The sequence below is a fragment of the Heteronotia binoei genome, chromosome 1, assembly GCF_032191835.1.
Source record: "Heteronotia binoei isolate CCM8104 ecotype False Entrance Well chromosome 1, APGP_CSIRO_Hbin_v1, whole genome shotgun sequence".
Lineage (NCBI taxonomy): Eukaryota > Metazoa > Chordata > Lepidosauria > Squamata > Gekkonidae > Heteronotia > Heteronotia binoei.
In genome coordinates this window covers 249283175-249304853 of record NC_083223.1, presented here as the reverse complement: position 1 = coordinate 249304853, position 21679 = coordinate 249283175, and the positions used below count along the sequence as shown (strand labels likewise).

The following is a 21679-nucleotide window of genomic DNA, read 5'->3' as shown; positions in this document are numbered from 1 at the left end:
AACATTGCAGAGGTCTTTGCGTAAGATGATGCACTTCAAAAAAGGAGGAGAGGCCCTTAATGTGATCATGAAAATGGGTTTCAAAGCCGTATTTGAGCCCTGCCCTCCATAATAAGCATGCCTTATACTTTGTCTTGGAAGTTCTCAGGCTCCCCACAGGTCCTCTGGGGATGGAGGTTCCTGTTGCAGCCCCTCTGCATCATGTGATTGTTCTGGCTTGGCCCACCTAATAACTTTCAGGTGTTATTCTTGGAGCTTAATATAACAAGACTCTTGCAGTGCTGAGGCATGTTTCCAGAATCTCCGGCGATGCTTATCAGATCAGGAACTGTCAACTTCCCTGAAAACTGGCCTGGCTACCACTTGAATCCTATCCCCTTCAATGTGTAGTCGGAAGGAAATATTGATATGTCCTAGGTCACGCCCTCCACTTGCACCTGCTGGAATGGCCTTGGGTCAGCCACAAATTCTCTCAGAGCTGTTTCGCTCAAGAGCAGTTGCTCAGTGATAGAGGATCTGCTTGGTAAGCAGCAGGTCCCGGGTTCAATCCCCGGCATCTCCAGCTAAAAAGGGTCCAGGCAAGTAGGCGTGAAAAACCTCAGCTTGAGGCCCTGGAGAGCCGCTGCCAGTCTGAGTAGACAATACTGACTTTGATGGACCCAGGGTCTGATTCAGTATAAGGCAGTTTCATATGTCCATTCATGTCCAGTGCAAGTGAAGCCAACCATGCTTTTGGCCAGCACTCTGCATAACCTCGCTTGACATCAGTTTCCAGATTCCTTTGCCACAGGCCAGGGTTTCCTTCATAGGAGAATTAGTGGAAATGATTCCTTGAAGGTAGAAGGTTTCAAACTCAGTCTCCTAGTGTTATCCTTTAGCTTTATATACTATAACCTTTATAGTACGGTGACCTACTTAAAAAAAACAGAGCATTCACAGATCACTAAAATTACAACAGTGTAGGGACTCTCCGAAACCCACTTTGCAGTTGAGACTCACAGGTTGAGGAATGCTGCTCTGATGGTGGAAGGTGCCCCTTGGAGTTTTCAAGGCAAGAGATAAACAAAAGTGGTTTGCTGTTGCCTGCCTCTGCATACCAACCCTGAGCTTGCCCATCCAAGTACTAACCAGGGCTGACCTTGCTTAGCTTCTGAGGTCTGATGAGATTGGTCTAGCCTGGGCCATCTAGGTTGAAGAAATACTGCTCTAGCTCAATCTCCCTCCCCCCACTGCATTTTGAGATTCTCACATACTGCCCATTCTACAAAAGCAGCCAAGAGTGACACCTGAGAGACTTGGTTGATCACAGCAGAAGCTTTTGTGCTATGTCAGATACGCAGAGTATTGTCCTTGATTGGTGTGTATGATATATGCCAGTAGAAAGGAAACAAAGGCTTTGAAATGGCTGTGACATTTCTAGGCATAACTCAGTCTGAACCTGTGATAATATCACCTTCGTAGCTTCTGCTGTACTAATGGAACAGCTGCATAAATCAGCATAGCAAAATGAGGAAGATGGTGCTCCTAAGTACAGCTGTTGTGAATGGACACTGCTCTCATCTTGCATACATTTGAGCTTTGCATGGAAATGTCACAGACCTTGCATTTCATAACCTTCTAGCTCTACCATTCACAGCTCCTTTCCCTCTGCTCCTGTGTGTGTGTCTATACTTGTTGGTGGTAAGTAGCACTTCCTGTCTCTGGTGAAGCTGCACGCTAGCTCCTGATAGCTTCTGTTAGCTGTTATGGCGGCACAGGGTCCTGTTCTTGCAGCAGTAGGTTAAGCTTGTTGCCTCTCTGGGACTTCTCTTTTGCAGACACTGAACAGACCCTAAAGAAAGATGGCCTGATCTCTCAGGATGGTAGCAGCCTGGAAGCCCTCCTGAGGACGGACCCTCTTGAGAAACGCAGCCTGCCTGACCCTCGGACTGATGAAGACAGCCTTGGCGAGTTTCCCGTTGCCAACAGCCGTGCTCGTAAGGTAGGGCTGTGAGAGGGCAGTCTCCCTTCTGTTTCAAGAGGGGGCTTCATGGTAAAATTCATAAAGCTACTCTGTTAAGATGTGGTTTAAATGTATTTCTCTGTTTTATTGTTGGGGGCAGCAGAAGGGAGAAAACTTCACCTGAAAGAAGGTGATCAGCTGAGATGTCTCCTGGTTCTCGTTGCCTGAACTCTTCCTTTTTGGTTCTTGTTTTTGTCATGTTTTTGTCTTGAGTTTCCATGTTTCCAGAGCAGTGGAAATGCTCCTGGGATTCCCTAATATTTATGTGGAGTAACATATCTGGTATGCTAACCAAGAAAGTTGGGGATCGAGGCTACGTGAGGCCTTCCCACTAGGAAGGGTTGTGGAGTGTTGGATCCATCTGTTGTGGTGGGTTAATATAAGGAAACATCTTCCATTCATCATGCATTTCCTATTGCCTGCATCACAGTAAGTGCAAAGTGCAGATGTGTGGCCGGCCCTAGGCTAGAGGAAGTTTCTCCAGCTTGAGGAAGGAGCCTTCCTCTGACTTACGTGGCTCTTTCCTGGAGAAAAGGCTTCAATTGTTGGTCAGTGTTATGGTAGGATATAGGCCATTTGTTCATTCTTGCAGTACAGTGTACACTTCTTGCACCCTTTAAAAATCACTTGATACTTTCTCCCTTTTCAGATGACTTCTCTCATTTTCTGTGGATAGTTTGCATGCATCCTCCTTCATCAAGAATATGTTCATGGCTAACTAGAGGGCGGTCCAGTTGTAATCATGAAAATCTGGCAGGCTTTGCTTTCTCAAGGATTGGCTGCTCATAAACATAAATAACGTTCCTTTTTAATAGGCAGGCAGTTATTTCCATCACCAAAGCTACGAAATGCTATGCGCCAGGTTTTCCAAGTGGCCAAGCTTTCTAAACAGTGATTATGACCACTAATCCCTGCTCATCCTTTTATCCTTCCTGAGAAATTCAGCTGCTTTCAGCCTCTCTGTTTTCTGGTAGATGTGCTGCATGCGAGTGGTGCTGTTAGAGTATGGTTGGCTTAATGGTTTCAATTATTCTAGTATGTTTGGTCACAACATTCTCCATTTGTGCCACGTGATCACTTGGCAGGGGGAACACCTAACTCTGCCTGCGGCTTCTGTTTCCAGGACCTTCATTTTCTTTCTGCTTTGTCCTTTGCTGTTCTGTTCCCCTCCCTGTCCTCCTTAAGGGCCTTCAGCTATCTTCTGCTCCTTGTTTGTTTACTCCTTTTATTGCAAACTGTCTTCTTGGCTCGTGGACACTTCCTCTGTAACCAGGGTGAAATTTAATGTGAAATGTAAACCAGTCTGCTTTGCAAAAATCACTGCAGGAAGAGGGGGTGGGGTTGACTCTCTGGTTTTCATCATCATTTTTGGCTTGCTGATCTGCTGAATCTTATAACACTGTTGGCCAGTTCCCAGCATCGACTCCAATGGCCTAGTAAGGCAGCTGAAAAAGAAAACGTGGTTTGTTTGTGGACTCCAGGAAATCAGAGAGGGGGGGAGAGAAATTCTTTTTTTATTGAAGGGTTTGTGTGTGTCAGCTTTTATTTAATTCTGAATTGTGGATATGAGATGTTCATTTGCAAGCCCTGTGTGTTTTCTTTGCTTAATTAACTTATGCATGCAAACATAAGTTGGCTGCAGTATAAAACAGTGGGAGAATGTTGCCTGCTTCAATTTAAGATACTAAGAGCACAGTTCATCTTAGTGCCCAATTAGAGCAAGAGTAATTTACCAGATGAAGCCCGAAGGAAGACTAATGCAGATGATCTGCTGGATGGGATCTGTGCTCAGCAAACAACTGCTTGCACTCTTGAAGACTATCCAATTGGGCATAGAAAGGGAACTTAGCATGTAGGCCCTGCAGCCCACCCCCCAAAATATATTTAATATTGGAGTGGATTTATGAAATCCTCAAGTGTGGAAGGATTGCAGAGGCTGCAGTAATGAAGCTTTACTTTTGTTTCTGCCAAGCAGATTGACAGCCGGGTCCTACATGAGTTACCCTCAGCCTAATCCCATTGTTTACAAGTGACTTAAACCAGAACAATTCTGCCTAGGATTGCTCTGTAGATCATTTGTCCTCTTCAGCTGTTCATTGCATTTGTAACTACGTTGGAAACCCTACAGTGGAAATCAGGGGCAAACCCAGATCTTAACAGAGGTGTCTCTGAAGGGGTGTCTTTTGGATCAACTCCAGAAGACATTTTCCATCAATTTTCTGCTTGTTTCCTCTACAGTAATCTCTTGTTTCTCTGCTCTAGCGTATCCTGGAACCAGATGATTTCTTGGATGATCTGGATGATGAGGATTACGAAGAAGACACGCCAAAACGCAGAGGCAAAGGCAAGGCGAAGGTACAGCTAATGAAGCAGAGCTTGGGAGCCTTCTGTTCCTCCTCTGCTGATGGATGAGGGTAACCCCAAGTGGCTTCCCACTTTCTCCCCTCACTGCAGGCACAGGGTCATGCAGGTTTTTTGCCTGGACGGCCCCCCGCTTCCAATCCTAATCCTGCCTGCCTGTTCTGCAGTAGTGTGGTTTGGTCCGAGTACATGCTCGGTCATGTCTTCATTGCAAGCGTGGCCTTGACTCCTCTCTCTGCCCTCCCTCTGGATTAATTGTTCTGAGCCAGACAGAACAGATGAATTATGCCAGTGGCTTCATTGCGGCATACAACTTACTCCTCCCCAGCAGTCACACCACCTAGTTGTGATGGGCTGTGGGAGGCAGAAAACATAGAGGAACAGTAGGAAGTGTTTTTTATGGATCTCATGACCTAGGTGCCTGTAGAGAGGAATACAATTCATGCTGCATCAATCAGGGGTGTCAAACATATGGCCCAGGGGCTGAATCAGGCCCCAAGAGGACTCCTGTCAGGCCCCCAAGCAACCGACTGTCATCTGCTTTCTTTTCCCTCTCTCTTGCTTCCTTCTGCATCACAGCACAGGAGCTATAGAGCAAAACCTCTATTTTCTCCATTTGCTGAGGCAACTCTCTTGGCGGGGGAGGGAGAGCTTGCTTTGCCAGGCTCTCTCAATCACACAGCAGAGCTACTGAGCCAAGCCTCTCTTTCTTCTATTGGCAACATTCAAAACTGCACTGGTTGAATTATTATTCTCACACATAAAGTGTGTAAATAAGCATTTAGTGCAATATAAAACAATACATGCAGCAAAACGTTAGAACGCACACCTTCTCATTGCTCCGCCAGTCCGTTTTCCTTGTCAAGGTCTTAGAGGAGTTGCCTTTGCTGCTTTTTGCAGTCCGGACCTCAAGTGCAGTTGGGGGTGTCGTTCTGTACAACTTCTCTTAGAGAGAACAAAGACCGTATTTCCTGGATTATTGTTTCATAGGAGTAACCCTTCATCAGTCTTCTCTCAGTGCTTCTTTTACTGGAGCCACAGTAAACTGTGATCTTCAGTACACAGTGTACTGTGGCTCCAGTAAAAGCAGCATTGAGAGAAGACTAATGAAGGGTTACTCCCACGAAACCGTAAATAATCCAGAAAATACGGTCTTTGTTCTCTCTAGGAGAAGTTGTACAGAAGGACGCCCCCAACTCCACCCGAGGACCAGACTCCAAAAAGCAGCAGAAGGCAATGCCTCTTAAGACCTTGACAAGGAAAACGGACTGGGGGAGCGATGAGAAGGTGTGCATTCTAATGTTTTGCTGCATGTATTGTTTTATATTGCACTAAATGCTTATTTACACACTTTATGTGTGAAGAGTAATAATTCAACCTGTGCAGTTTTGAATTTTGCCATTGTTAATACACCAGTGCCTGTGTTATTGTGTCTCTTTCTTCTATTGGCTGAAACTCCTCCCCCTCCTGGTCCCCTGGAGAAGGAAGGAAAGTGCCAGAGCTTCCTTTGCCCAGTTCCCTGGATCCCATGGAAGAGATACAAATAAAGCACCTTTGAGACCAATGAGTACTAATGTTTTAATCATATTTTAAGGTTTTTTTTTTTTTAAAAAAAACCCCTTTAATTGTGTTTGTCTGTGTCCTTTGTAAAGTTCGTATCTTTGCTACCTGGCATTACATTTTATGACACACATGGCCTGTCCTGACAAGGTCTCATTTATGTCAGATTTAGCCCTCATAACAAATGGGTTCAACAGCCCTGGTCTAAGTGATGTCATCTTTGCCCAGGCAGGAAGAACTTTGGCTGACTTCCCTAAGTTAGACCATAGAACAGAAAAGCCTTTTGGCTTTAGGCCAGTGGTGGGGAAGAGAATCCTACAGGTCACAAAAGACATTTAATGGAAAGGAGGGAGCAAGGAGACATGCAAAGCAAGGTAGGAACAATAAAGGGGGTAGAAGCTTACAAGGTAATAGAGAACCAGCGTGGAGTAGAGGCTAGAGCAGGGGTGACCAAACTGTGGCTCAGGAGCCACATGTGGCTCTTTCACACATATCGTGTGGCTCTTGAAGCCCCCACTGTCCAGTTGTCCAGCTTGGAGAAGGCATTTGTCTCTTTAAATCACTTCTCCAAGCCAAGCCAGTTGGTGGCTTGGAGAACACAAAGTTAAAGTTGCTTTCTTTCCACTTCTTCCTCCCCCATCTATTTGCTTTGCTTCCTTCCTTGCAGCTCTCAGACATCTGACGTTCATGTCTTGTGGCTCTCAAACAGCCAACATTCATGTCTTGAGTCTCTCAAACATCTGACATTTATTCTTTGTGGCTCTTACCTTAAGCAAGTTTGGCCACCCCTGAGGTAGAGTGTGGGAGACCCAGGTTTTAATCCCCACTCTGCTTGGGGGAGCTTAGGCCCTTCGCTCTCTCTCATCCTTAGCTGTTTCAAAGAGTGGTTGTTGTAAGGATAAAGTGAGTAACGGTAGAATAATTTTGTAAGCTGGTTTGGTCTGCATTGGGTGTGGGGGGGGAGGAGGATCTAATGTAAAGTGCAGCGACAGAGCCAGTGTAAGGACATGGGATGGGCGTCTTTTGATTTTAGTCCCAGAAGAAAAATATGGGGCTGCAGCTGACTCCTAGTGAAATAGCATGTGCTTTAGAATCATTCATTTATCTTCTCGCTTTCTCGCCGGGGCTCAAGGTGAATTACAAAATTAAAAGCAATGCAATAAAGGAAGATGTAGTAATAGTTGTCTTCTCTGAGGCTTAAAATTCTTTAAAACTTAAAATCTGTTCCAGGTGTGTGCCACTGGAGGGCAGTAATGAACTGTCATTCCTCATTTAGAGTCTTTTTGGCAGCTCTGAGAGCAGGAGCCCCATTATCAGCTTCCTGTGTTTGATTAGAATTGTCACCCTGCCTAATTCCGATAATGTATTTGAAAGAGTGTGAAGCTAAATTCCCAGCAGTGATTATTGTTTCTTTTAAACATCTTGGCATTGGCTGCATTTTCTAGAGAAAGAATGTACGGCATATTTTTTAAAAAAAATTGGACATCAAGTAGTGGTATTTAATGTACATGACACATCCATGCTCCAAAGAAGAGAGTATGCTTGTATTTGTTTTTACTTGAGCTTATAGTTTGTCTTTCTCATTGAGTCTCAAGTTGAATTACATTCTTTTAAATGCAGTAAAACTGTGCAATAATACAATAACCTCAATAAAACAGGATTGCAAAATTAAGAGAAAATTCAATTTTAAAAGTGTGATGCATACAGTTAACTTGGCCTGCTGTCTTCAAAATATTTCTCTGTCCTGACCATGATGAGTACTACATAAGAACCATGGCAAGAAATTCCAGTGGTTTCAGTCCGTGTGTGTGCCTCATGTGGCTAAATAGTTTGGGTCACTTGCTGCCTGTATTATGTATGCCATACTCTGCACAACTTGTGTATGGTCATAAATTAAGCAGTTGCCTTTGTATTCTCATGCAGGGCTGGGAACATATCTCAGTTTCTTGGGCCAGCAAGAACTTTTTTCCCTCTTTGGCCAGCTATTATTTTATTTATTATATTTATATCTTGTTCTTCTGTTATGATGGCTTAAACAGGATTCCCAAGAAATCTCCCAGCCAGGCACTGATCCAACCCAGTCCTGTCTGAGCAGCTTAGCTTCCACCAGATTGCTGTCTCCTGTGCTCTCCGGTTGTACTTGGGACCAGAATGTCATGTGGCTGCTAAAATTGGCTGCAGTTTCCTCATTTTCTCTTTTTCTGGTTCCCTAGGGCAAAGGAGTTGGGGGTGCCCGGAAAAAACTCGATGCAGCCATTTTGGAAGATAGAGACAAACCTTATGCCTGTGACAGTGAGTACTAAGGCGCACCTTGCTGAGGGTGGAAGCTGCCATGAGTATACACCAAATGTGGTTTCGCTAGAGAGAATGGTGCTCTTATGGGCTGTGAGGCTGTGAGTCAACAACATGTCTAGTGTCTTTATACAATTGCTTCCTGCTCTGTCTTGGCCTTCTCCTGAGGTTGCAAGGAATCGCCTTAACATGACAAGCTGTGAAATGATGACTTTTCTTTGCCCAGCTTGGGAGTATACAAGCTTTTCAGTTTCACAGAACTCTTTGTTTTGCCTACTGAAGAGTTTTGTGGAAATGCAAGTGCTTGCACATTCTTACTCCCAGCCTAAGTCAACTCCTACACAGTGAAAAGTTTTGGCAACTTCTTCATTTCCTTGGCACCAAGCAAGAAAACCTAGCACAGTATTGTTAGCCCTGACTTGCAGTGGATCCTGGAGTCTCTCCTAGCCCTGAGATGCTGGGGATTGAACCTGTGGTCACATTGATGTGAAGCAGATGCTGTACTACAGAACCTCCACCCCTTCCTCCTTCTCTGGAGAAACCCAGAGTGGAGTATGCATACACACAGCACAGAAGGGGCAGCTGCTTTGCCTGGGTATCGCTTTACTAATATTCCATCTCACACTCGGGCCTCCATTGTAAGATCAGCCCTGTGTGACTGCCTTCTCCAACTCTATATTACTTGGCTCTTCTATTCCCTGTGTACCAATTTGGAAATGAATGCCCATGCAAACCTGGCTGTTATCATGGTGGGTGGGGGAACTGGCAAGATTTAAAAAAAATTGCAAAGAATGAGTTTTTGAAATTACTTTTCTTTCTCTCCTCTTTTACTGTCCTGTACAAATTTTATATTCGCCCCATTTAATTTGAAATTAACACCAGTTAGCATTTTCTTTCCTTCTTTTTAATTGCTCTGTATAGCTTACCGTGTGCATGTCTGTGACCTATAGAGTGTTTTCACCTTTCTCTCATTATTCTCTTTCTGTATTTCAGATAGTTACAAACAAAAGCATACCTCGAAACCTCCTGACCGAGGTAGTCCATTCTCTCTGTCTGCTATTTTATTTCTTCCTGACTTTGTTCTCCTGAAATGTTAGTTTTAAAAACTCTTTTTTTAAAAAAGTGGGTATATTTTGATACAGGGCACCAAAAATCCTTCCCTCCTGTGATGTGCTTTTTTGGAGTTTTTGTATGTGTTGGGGGGTTGTTTCTGAGTGGGGGTTGTGTATTGGGTTTGGAGGATGTATAGGAACTGGTTTGGGGTCAAAATTTCTCAGAAGTCTGGTAGAGGTGAGAGGTTGGGAGTCCAGATTTGTGCTTGATTTGACAGAACAGATTCTGTGAGTGTGTCAGGGTTGTAGAGAAATTTACAGGGTGCTTATAAGTCAGCCAGTTCTGTCCAGAAATTGCATTTATTTATTTCTGTTGTATCCCACTTTTCAGTCAAACATGTTCTCTCCAAGCCACTTACAGGCGTTAAACTTCAACATGCAGTGCTATGGTGGGTGTTGTGCACAAAACCCCCCAAGATGTGTACAGTTCTATCACTGTATCTCCAAAAAGACATTGCAGAGTTGGAAAAAGTACAGAGGAGGGCAACTGGAATGATTGGGGGGTTGGAGCACCTTCCCTATGAGGAAAGGCTGAAGCATCTGGGAGTTTTCAGTTTAGAAAAGAGATCATTAAGGGGGAACATGATAGAGATTTCTAAAAGTAAGCACAGGATGGAGAAAGTTAACAAAGAGAACTTTTCCTCCTTCCCAAAAGACTAGAACTTAAGGGCACACGGTGAAGCCAATGGGCAGCAGGTTCAGGACAGACAAAAGGAAATATTTGTTTACATAGAGTGTGATTAAAATATGGCATTCACTGCCAGAGGATGCAGTAATGGCCATAGGCATAGGCAACTTTAAAGTTCATGGAGGATAGATCTATCAATGGCTACTAGCCATGGTGATTAAAGGGAACCCTCCATGTTCAGAGGCAGTCAGCTTTTGACTCCAGTGCCAGGAGGCAACATCAGGGGAAGACCTCAGCCTCTGTGCCCTGTTGTTGGATCTCCAGAGGCACTGGTTGGCCATTATATGTGACAGGATGCTGGACTAGATGAACCACTGGTCTGATCCAGCAGGGCTTTGCTTATGTTCTTAAGATATGGGTCCTGCCTTTCAGGAGCAGAAACAAAAGACTCACAATGGAAAAGGTGCAGAGGAATCAGGGAGTGGATGGTGATCCGTTGAGGCAGTATTTAGCATTTATATATTTGGTGCATATATTAGAAGATTATGATGATACTGGATTTATACCCCACCCTTCACTCTGGATCTCAAGACTGATTTCCCACAAGCCTTATGCTGCTGTCACGCTTCTCTTCTTCCTGGGGCTTCCGTTGGATTTCACACCATCTGCACCGGGGCTGCAACTTGCTGCGTGAAAGAGGCAGATCGAGGGGCAGATAGTGTGAAATCTGACAAGCCCTGCGGAGAAGAGGAGAGTGAGAGTGGCATAAGACTAATGAGAAATCGGTCTCAGAGTGGTCACAATCTTCTTTACCTTCCTCCCCCACAGCAGATACCCTGTGAGGTAGGTGGAGCTGAGAGAGCATTCCTAGAAGCTGCCCTTTCAAGGACAGCTCTGCAAGAGCTATGGCTGACCCAAGGCCATTCCAGCAGCCACAAGTGGAGGAGTGGGGAATCAAACCCTGTTCTCCCAGATAAGAGTCAGTGCACTTAGCCACTACACCAAACTGCTTGTCAGAGCATGGAAGAATGAGTTAACTCTGGCTAATGTTAGTGTTCTTTAACAGTTTCTGGAGAGATGGGTTGCAGTGGTGTCTTCCTGGTTCCTCTGAAGGGCAGTGGGATCAAGACAGCCACCTGCAGTCTTCTCAACAGCCTGCAGTGGAATTGGTCACTGTTAAAACTTAGACCCAGTCAAAGCCAGGCTGAGCTTTCCCTGTAGTCTTGCTGGGATGGAGATGGTGGAGCTGCTGAAAAGCGTTTGGGCCTCCAGCCAGGAAAAGGAGCCAGAGTGCTCTTTCCCTTGTGTGTTTTCTGGCCAATGGCAGGAGGCAAAGCTAGGCTTCCTCCTTGTTGTGCCTCTCCATCTTGGGAGGATGGGAATGCAAACTCCCAATGGTTCTGGGGGGTTTCTGGCCAGTGAAGGGGGCTACAGTGCCCTTACCCTCCCTAGAGTAGGCACAGAAATATGATGTAGTGCTTCATTTCTGAGCCGCTGAAGTTAGGAAGAGTTTTCCTTCCCACAGTGTGATTCTGAGGTTTCTTCTTTCCCTTCCTATGAAGCAACAGGGTTGTCATGGTGCTTTGTTAAGTAATTGGTGCGTAATTATTGGGTCACTAGTCCTTTAGAGAGGTGCTGTGTAATGGTGAAAGTGTCAGGGTCAGAAAGGAGAGGCCGAGATCCAAACCCCAATGTTTGGGGTTTTGGAGAGAGATGCACTTGTTTCAGACCTGAGCTCCTTGGAGGAAGGGTGGGATGAAACGTTCTGATCTTCCTGCCTACGCTTGTTAGCCATTTTTAGACTAAAAGAGTTCTTTAAACGTGTTCATCACCTAGAGACTATCCTGACTTGCTGCAGTTGCCCAGGTGAACGACTGTTGACAAGCTCTGCATGACAGGATGTATGATACTGCAGGGCTGCCTCAGCCACATTTCCTTGGGAAGGTTGTGCACGGATTCCGCTTGGACTGTGGCTGATATATTTGAGGTCAAAAAAGTCCCCCTTTCTTGAGTAGCTGATTAGTGGTAGGCGATACACTGAAGGGGTCTTAGTGTTTGAACTAAGCAGTTGAAAAACTGCTAAGTTTCAAAGTAACGTACAGACAGTTCTCAAATTTTAATCATTCACAACTGTATTCGTAGCAAAAATACAAAAGCATATACAGAAATCATTAACAATATTAATGAAGTTTAGTAATAATATGCCAGTTATACAAATATTCCATCACATTTCCATTGCCCCCCAATAGCTTGAGTTCATAATACAAAGTAACAAGGAGTCCACAACTTTCCAGTAAGGGGATAAAGGACAAAACGTTTGTTCAGCCTTCACAAGATGCCCATTCCAGATATTCCAAGACGTTTCAATTCATATCTTCCTCAGTTCTCAGGCTGTTAAATGAAACCCAGTTTCAGTTTCTTCATATACAGATTTCAAGATGAATCAATTGTGAGGGTGGGTGGGAGAGAGACGGAGAGAAAGAGACTTCTTCTGTGTGGTACAATTTGGTTTACTTGCTGTAGTCATCTGAAGCTGTTGGTTCTGCAACCACCTTTATATGCTTACCTGCTGTGCTTGTTGCATTCTTTGATTAGGGTGGCTGGCTACAGGGAGAGAAGATTGTCCTGCCCCTTTAATAGAGGTTTAAGTTATTTACTTGGTGATTTGATTTACCTGCCTGCCATGAAAAGCTTAAGTTGCCCATGCCCACGTATTAAACTTTCTAGTAAAGGGACAGAACATTTTTCTTCTCCAGGCCTGTTGGCAGCTGTAGCTGTGCTTGATAGATGAGGAACTGTTGTAGAAGGCTAACCTTTCTCCTGTCCCAGGTAGCTGTTCTAGTATTAGGTCTGGAAACAGGTAACAAGAATGTGAAGTTTGAGCATGTAAACCGTTAAGCCAGATAAGACCTGGCTTGCTTCAGACTAGACTTGCTGTATGAAACACACTCTGGTCAGTTCCTACTGCAAGTCTGTGCTTGCCTTTCACCATACCAGCTCCAAACGAAGTCTTCTCACCTTGTGCTGCCCACCGTGGCACAAAGAAAGCCCTACTTTTTTCTGTCAGCAGTAGTCCAGTTTTTCCACTTATTAAGTAGGGTGCAAATGCTTTCCGCCAGTCGTTCCCCCAAGGGCAAAACTATAATAAGCTTCACCTATAATAGTGAAGAAGGATTTTAGGATTGTCCATTGCGAGTTTCTTTGCTTCCAGTTGCCAGCAAGTGTAAGCTGTCAGTCTACCAATTTACTGTGTTTCTCGTAATGCAGTTTTTCTATCTTAAGTGGAGGGTTTTCTGCCCTGGAGCCAGGGATCATAGAATCGTAGAACTGGAAGGGATCTCCAGGGTCATCTGGTCCAGCTCCCTACACAGTGCAGGAAATTCACAAATTCCTTCCCCCCACCAACTCCCAGTGACCCCTGCTCCCCACCCAGAAGATGGCAAAACAAAAATCTTCCTTTTCTGCAGCTTCCTTTTCTTTGCATAGCCAGGGTAATGTATTAACACAGCTTTGGGGTCCAAAAGGTCTTAGAACTTGACGAGCTCTGTTAATGATAGGCCAGAGCATGAGTCTTCAGTTTTCTCTGCCCTGTATAGTGACCCCTTTTAGCTGTTCACTTTTGGCTTCTTGTCACAGCTGCCTGTGGCCATAATCTTGATCGGTGGCATTCCTTTTTTTTTTTTTAACCTATAAAGCATTTAGCTCAAAGAGTACCTTGAAAGTACAAACTTAGCAAGAAATAAGCCATAGTTTGGATCATTAAATCTTGTCTCATTGTTTCAGAAATACAAGACTGTGCCAAAGCTTAACATGGGCAAGTCAATTAATTCATAATCATAATGTTCTAGGCTTTAGTCAGGCACTCTGGTTGACCTGGAATGTTTTTGGTACTCCCTTTTGCCCCAGCTGCTGCAAGAAGATTTCTATCTAAAGTAGGGTTCTCTGTATTCAAATAGAGGTGTGTGTTGTTTTTAAATACATTTGGGATAATTGCAGTACTTCTGTTAGTAAAATCAGTTGGAGGTTTCCCACCATTTTCCCCAGGGAGGTCAGCTTTTAAAACATTTCCACCAAATATGTTGTTAGTCTTAAATACAAATACTGTTGGGACCTTTGGGCTAAGAGCATGAAATGAAGCAGGAGAGTGACTCGTAGAATTCCGCAATGACGAGAAATTGTTCATAGTGAGCACATGTTCCAGGCAGCCAAACAGATGATTGTATAAATGGACATTGTTGAGTGGCCAGTGCAGAAGTGTTTTGGATATGGGATGTATTGAAGGTCATTAATTCATAGGGCTGCCAGAAGTTGGAAATGACTTGATGGCACTGAACACACAAACATGCATATTAATACAAAGTATCTCCAACTAATAATGAGGGACTGGCTTATTTATTTGTTTGTTTGGATTGGAAATGTTTCTGCTGCTGTTCCAGGGAACCTGCTCAAGTTGGCCTACAAAGTAAAACATACCTTGTTCATTAAAACTCAAAATTAAAAACTCAGCCAGGACACAAAACCATAAATCATTGAGCAACTTTAAATGAATTTAGCAGTTTTCAGGCTATAAGTGTAGCATAAAAACAGTGTCAAGGGATCAGCCCCTTAATTAAAAGTCTGGATAAACAGAAACATTTTGCTCTGGTGCCTAGAAGAGAGTATCGTAGGTACCAGGTGTGCCTCAGGGGAAGAGCATTCTGTAGGTGAGATGCCACTGCCAAAAAATGCCGTGTCTCTGGTTTGCATTCTGCTTAGTCTAACAGTGTATGGCATCACTGATAAGATTTGAAACAAACAGACAAAAATGGTTTTTATAGGAATTGAAGGATAATGCCCTGTTTGGTGTAGTGACTAAGTGTGAGGACTCTTATCTGGGAGAACCAGGTTTGATTCCCTACTCCTCCACTTGCAGCTGCTGGAATGGCCTTGGGTTAGCCATATCTCTCACAGAGCTGTTCTTGAAAGGGCAACTTCTGTGAGAGCTCTCTCAGCCCCACCCACCTCACAGGGTGTCTGTGGTGGGGGGAAGAAAATAAAGGAGATTGTGAGCCACTCTGAGATTTGGAGTGGAGGGCGGGATATAAATCCTATGTTGTCGTCGTCTTCCTTACATTGCTACCATAATTCTGGACTAATGCGTGGGGTAGAGAGAGCTGACAAATAATATTTCTCCCTCTCAAAAAACTAGAACTCAAGGGCATCAGATGAGGCTGATGGGCAGTAGATTCAGAACAGACAAAAGGAAATACTTCTTTAAACAGAGAATGTGAAATTTGCTGCCAGAGAATGTAGCGATGACCACAGGAATAAACAGCTTTATGGAGGGGTCAGATAGATTCATGGAGATAGGTCGCCAGTGGCTACTGACTGTGGTGACTGAAGGGAAACTTTCACATTCAGAGGCACTAAACCTCTGAATGTCAGAGCAAGGAGGCATAATCAGGGGACTATCTCGGCCTCTATGCCCTGTTGTTGGCCAGCCAAAGAAACTGGTTGGCCTGTAGTGGCCAACCAGATTTCACACAGGATGCTGGACTCGATGGGCCACTGGTTTGATCCAGCAAGGCTCTCCTTATGTTCTTATGACTGGAAAAGAAGTCTGTTTAGTTATCGCTGGTATCACATTCAACAACACATTTTATATATTAGTAATCCTTTAATGTTTGTTGATCCCCTTCACTCCGGTCTTTTCTGATCTAAAGGCAATTTATTCCTGGGATCACAGACCTGCATGGACTAGTAGCTGCATCGATTGGGAGGCTGCTGTGGAAGGAGAGGGGGTGAAATCTCCCTCTTTTATCAGCAGAACAGCAGTGGTGAAAGAGACAAACATCCCATTGCCCACTGCAGACTTCTTGCTCCTGTTGCTTTTAGACCACATGGCCCTGCAACCCCAGGAATAAACTTTTCTGGGGTTGGAATGGATTACATGAGGGAGGGCAGTGCAGGGAAGTCCAGGGATCATGGAATCCATGCCAGAATTTTTTTTTTTTAATGAGCTGTTCTTAGATTCTTTGTGACATGGGTTGACAGCATTATTTAAAATGCAGTCTAGTGCTCAGAATGCAGACAGATTTTGAATGGTGTTTTGTACCTTTTAATATTCTTTGTTGTGGGAACAGCTGCAGCTGCTGCTGCTGTATGACTCACTTTATGCCAGCATTATACTGGGCGCTGTACAGAATGCATCTTTAATTTAGTTGCCTGTCCAAAGAGCTTCCAAGAAATCTTAGGCAGGTGCCAAGAAAAAAGCTCCAGTGGCCACCTGTATACTACACATCTGCCTCTGAAAAATTCCAAGTTGCCAGTTCTGGAATGATGGGTTTGCACCAAAATAATCTCCCTGGAGGGTGTAAATGGGATTTGCTAACCCTTAGGGTCATTACTGTTACTGGAGGGCTCAGGAGTTATTTTCCCATGGAGAATAGATGGGGGTCAGTGCCCCTGTCTTTCGTTTTCCCATTAGCTTCCCTAGCACCACTTTGTGGCTTGTTTTGCTGGTATGAATTGCCTGCAGCTTTGCTTTCTGCTGGCGACCCATGGTGGTGCAAGGTGGGTATCAATGATCTCCAGATCCTCTCTCACCATTAACAGTTCTAAGCCACACAACAGCACACTTCATCTATATCTGAGTTAACTTCTGAAGTAGCCAATCTCCTAAGGATTAAATTTAAAAAAATCATTTTAGGGAAGCTGGGGATCTGACTCCCTGGCACCTTCTGTGTGGTGTGGTTTACTAAAAGGAGAGGTGCTAGGAGGACTCAGAAATCCTTGGAAGATGCCTCTTCATTCTAGATGTATGTAGACTGGCTATGTTCCTGAAGGGGGGCCTGTTTGTTGGAGAGCCAGTTTGGTGTAGTGGTTAAGTGTGCGGACTGTTATCTGGGAGAACCGAGTTTGATTCCCCACTCCTCCACTTGCACCTGCTGGAATGGCCTTGGGTTAGCCATAGCTCTGGCAAAGGTTGTCCTTGAAAGGGCAGCTGCTGTGAGAGCCCTCTCAGCCCCACCCACCTCACAGGGTGTCTGTTGTGGGGGGAGAAGATATAGGAGATTGTAAGCCGCTCTGAGTCTCTGATTCAGAGATAAGGGCAGGGCATGAATCTGCAGTTGTCGTTGTCTTCTTCTTCTTCCTCCTCTTCTAAGAGACTCCCTCCTTCTGTTGGGAGTGGGAACAAGTTCCTTCTCTCACTGCATCTGAACAAGAGCTCCTTTGGTGTTGAAGCCATTTCCTGCTTCTGAATATGTTTCTCCCACTCCAACTAAGCTTCTTAAACAGAGACAGCAGCAGGGGAAGGAGCCAGCCCTGCCCCTCCCCCCAAATCAGCTGTGTTTACACAAACCTTAAGAGAGTCATAAGTTTTTTTTTCTTTTTGGCAAATTAGCTTCCCAGTTGTGCAGAAACACTTGCATGGGGCTTAATGGACTCTAGAAAGGATTCTTTCTTTTCCCCACAGCTGATCTGTTTGCTTCAGAGGAAAGCACTGGGGAAGCGAGGTGGTTCCCTCTGAGCAAGGTCTGCCTGATATTTCCCAGTCCTGGCCATTTCAGGTTTGATGCTTGCTGCTGGTTCTTCAGTGGTGGCCCAGGCTGGGTTACTGAGTTGGCGAATGAGTCTTCTGTCAGGAATCTAAGCACCTGGTAGAAAAGCCATATCCTAAGATCTGGGCACATTGCCCGTAATAACTCTAGAAACATGCAGACTATTGAATATCCATTCAACATTTTCTTTCTGACTCTGGACACAGCTTGTGCTTGGGTTCCCCCCACCCCCCAAACGTCTTTCTTGAGGTCTAGGACCATTGTTTTGTTTATTTTTTTAAAGTAAACCTTACATGGCTTTCAGTTTGTAATACACCTGACTGTGTGGTAGCCAATTTGCCCTTTGCAAGGGAAGAATCAGAAGACATGGGGGAAAGGAGTTATGGGACAGTAAACCAGGTACCGGCTATAAGGTATGATGTTAACAGGCAGGGTGTAGCATTTAAGAGAATGCCAGGTGTGTCTAGGAATCTGAATGTGATTTGGCCACCATTTTGACATGCACTTGGGGTTTATGCTGTTGTGGGTGCTTTCCAATTTCCAGTTACAGTTTCTGGGCGAGCATTGCATTTTGGGGAGGTGTCCGTGGATTGTGGATGAGCTTTGTTGAGAGCTTTGCTGCTTTGGCCTCTGGAGCTGCTCATCCCTTGTCTTTGTGTTTTCTTGAAATTTTTCCCTCTTCAGTCTGTGGGAAGCGTTACAAGAACCGGCCTGGGCTGAGCTACCACTACGCACATTCCCACCTGGCTGAGGAAGAAGGGGAGGACAAGGAAGACTCACAACCTCCCACACCTGTCTCTCAGAGACCCGAGGAACAAAAAAGTGAGGCTCTTCTCCTTCTACTTAATGATACGTTTACTGTTTCATAGCAGCTTTCTCTCCACCCCGACTTAATTTGAGCCAGAGGTGATGGTGCTGATATTCAGTTAGGAGAAGTATTGCTGCAAAATTGGCATGCCTCTGTGCACGTTCAGATTGCTTTTCTTGTATCCAAACAGAGTTCAGATTAGGAGAACCATCATGAAGGTTGGAGGGTAGTACATCTTGCTGGCAAGCTTGAGCCCCTGGGGTCGTTCATTGTAGAAATTAAGCATCCTATATCTCATTGTATTTCTCACCCTGCTGTGCTTTGTGGTGCTCAAATACAACACCGTGTGCAGCAGCGTCACAGTCAGGACTGTGGCACAGTGATTTAATTGTATTGGGCCAGGACGTAGGAGAACCTGGATTTGAATCCCCACTCAGTCATGAAATTCAGTGGGTGAGCATAGGACTAGTCACCCTCTCAGTCTGGCCCAGCCCATAGTGAGGTTGTGAAGAATAAATGGGGAGAAGAGAAACATGTATTTTGCCCTGAGCTTCTTAGAGGAAGGGTGGAATAAAAATGTGAGAGCTAAGGCTGAGTTACTGGGCCTTTCTGAAGCTAGGCTTTCAGATACCAGCAGTGTTCTGTTAAAAGTAAATCTACAGTTTTACAGGCAGGCAGGGTCAAGAAGACAGGATGAGTGTAAAAGAGCCAGCCAGCCAGCTGAAGAGACACTGAAGAAGCAGAGTAGGAAAACTCTCATACAAGCTCTTTATAGAAATTGTGTGGGTTTTTTTGGGGGGGGGTAGCCTTTGGGGTAGGTGACTTCTGCTTACCTGATGAGACCTTGGCCTGGTGTTGTTGTCTGTCTTGACTCACTTGTCCATCGCAAATGGCTTCTCTCCCAGCAGCCAAGAAGGGCCCTGATGGCTTGGCCTTGCCCAACAATTACTGCGATTTCTGCCTGGGAGACTCCAAGATCAATAAGAAAACAGGACAGCCGGAGGAGTTGGTTTCATGCTCTGACTGTGGGCGATCAGGTATGTGACTGGGGAATGGAGGAAACCAGATCCCAGGATGAGACAACACTTTGCCACCCCTGGTTTTTCTTTGCAGAATATTGTCCTCATCACTTGCCTTGATGGGTGGGCCGCTCCGAGGACTACTTCTGAATTTTACCTTTTCCACGCCTCTGCCAGTTTTATTTATTTATTTATATAAAGCACTTTTTAAAATTCCGCCTTTCCACCCAGTCAGGGTCCACAAGGCAGAGAACATTAAAACATATTTAAACAATTAAAATACAGTTAACAATATAAACACACAAACAGCAACAACAAAAGCACTAGAAGAAGGGCCAAAAAGTAGGGTTCTCTGGACCATCCAACCCTGTTACTGCTACTGTAGAGTGGAAGTCAGAACAGATGAGAGAAATTTTATCTGCAGAATGCTTAGCAAAATGATCACAGCAGGCTGCAGAGCAGTTTGCTTTCTCTCACCGGCCACCAAGAAGAATTCTGCAGGTCTGCACTGTGCAGGTACGATGGTGGTGGGAAGGTATTCTTTCTTTTCTGCCATCACTGCCATGCAGACTTTCAAATGAGCTCTATTTCAAATGAGCTCTAATTTTAGATGACAAAGGGGACCCAATAGGTGTTGTTTACCTTGACTTCCAGAAAGCTTTTGATAAAGTTCCTCATCAAAGGCTCCTTAGGAAGCTCAAGAGTCATGGAGTAAAAGGACAGGTCCTGTTGTGGATCAAAAACTGGCTAATTAATAGGACAGTAGAGAGTGAGTATAAATGGGCAGTCTTCACAGTGGAGGACGGTAAGCAGTGGGGTGCCGCAGGGCTCGGTACTGGGTCCCATGCTCTTTAACTTGTTCATTAATGATCTGGAGTTGGGAGTGAGCAGTGAAGTGGCCAAGTTTGCGGATGACACTAAATTGTTCAGGGTGGTGAGAACCAGAGAGGATTGTGAGGAACTCCAAAGGGATCTGTTGAGGCTGGGTGAGTGGTCGTCAACTAGGCAGATGAGGTTCAGTGTGGCCAAGTGCAAAGTAATGCACATTGGGGGCAAGAATCCCAGCTACAAATACAAGTTGATGAGTTGTGAACTGGCAGAGATTGACCAAGAGAGAGATCTAGGGGTCGTGGTAGATAACTCACTGAAAATGTCAAGACAGTGTGCAACTGGAATAAAAAAGGCCAATGCCATGCTGGGAATTATTAGGAAGGGAATTGAAAACAAACCAGCCAGTATCATAATGCCCCTGTATAAATCAATGGTGCGGTCTCATATGGAATACTGTGTACAATTCTGGTCACTGCACCTCAAAAAGGATATTATAGCATTGGAAAAGGTGCCGAAAAGGACAACTAGAATGATTAAAGGTTTGGAACACTTTCCCTATGAAGAAAGGTTAAAACGCTTGGGGCTCTTTAGCATGGAGAAATGTCGACTGCGGGGTGACATGATAGAGGTTTACAAGATTATGCATGGGATGGAGAAAGTAGAGAAAGAAGTACTTTTCTCCCTTTCTCACAATACGAGAACTCGTGGGCATTCAATGAAATTGCTGATCAGTCCGGTTAAAACGGATAAAAGGAAGTACTTCTTCACCCAAAGGGTGATTAACATGTGGAATTCACTGCCACATGAGGTGGCGGCGGCTACAAGCATAGCCAGCTTTAAGAGGGGATTGGATAAAGATATGGAGCAGAGGTCCATCAGTAGCTATTAGCCACAGTATATATGTGTGTGTGTATACACGCACACATATATTGGCCACTGTGTGACACAGAGTGTTGGACTGGATGGGCCATTGGCCTGATCCAACATAGCTTCTATAATAATAATAATAATAATAATAATAATAATAATAATAATAATAATAATAATAATAATAATAATAATAATAATCTTATTTATATCCCGCCCTCCCCGCCAAGGCAGGCTCAGGGCGGCTAACAAGACATGGTAAAATCATGATACAATAAAACAATATATAATATAATTAATAATTTAAACCGTAAAACCAATAAAACAATATAACATTATAATATAATCAAATTGGGTATAAGATGGCTCGGTTTTATTGATGTTATCAGGGGTTCCGTCTTAAAAAGCTAGCTGGAAGAGGACAGTTTTGCAGGCCCTACGGAATTGGTTAAAATCCCGCAGGGCCCGCACCTCTTCCGGCAGTTGATTCCACCATTGGGGGGCCTTCATAGAGAACGCCTGTTCTCTGGTAGTTTTTAGTTTGGTTTCTTTTGGCCCAGGGATTTCGAGAAGATTTTTTGAACTTGATCGTAGTGCTCTCTGGGGAACATATGGAGAGAGGCGGTCCCTAAGGCGGTCCCTCGACCATATAGGGCTT

At 44.5% G+C, this 21679-nt stretch overlaps 2 protein-coding genes across 5 annotated transcripts in view; both read left to right on the top strand.

The window, feature by feature from the left end:
- The window catches only part of RELA (RELA proto-oncogene, NF-kB subunit), a 542238-nt gene that overhangs the window by 131849 nt on the left and 388710 nt on the right, over positions 1-21679 (top strand). The gene's annotated exons all lie outside the window — the stretch shown is intronic.
- DPF2 (double PHD fingers 2) overlaps positions 1-21679 on the top strand; it is a 40130-nt gene that overhangs the window by 9635 nt on the left and 8816 nt on the right. The window contains exons 4-9 of one of the 4 annotated variants that reach the window (XM_060251710.1): positions 1818-1981; positions 4265-4357; positions 8137-8215; positions 9209-9250; positions 18181-18318; positions 19213-19341. In XM_060251710.1, the coding sequence (XP_060107693.1) occupies positions 1818-1981; positions 4265-4357; positions 8137-8215; positions 9209-9250; positions 18181-18318; positions 19213-19341 (645 nt within the window). Of the gene's footprint in view, positions 1-1817; positions 1982-4264; positions 4358-8136; positions 8216-9208; positions 9251-18180; positions 18319-19209; positions 19342-21679 lie in introns of all 4 variants that reach the window. The other 3 variants (XM_060251702.1, XM_060251726.1, XM_060251718.1) reach the window with 3 other exon arrangements.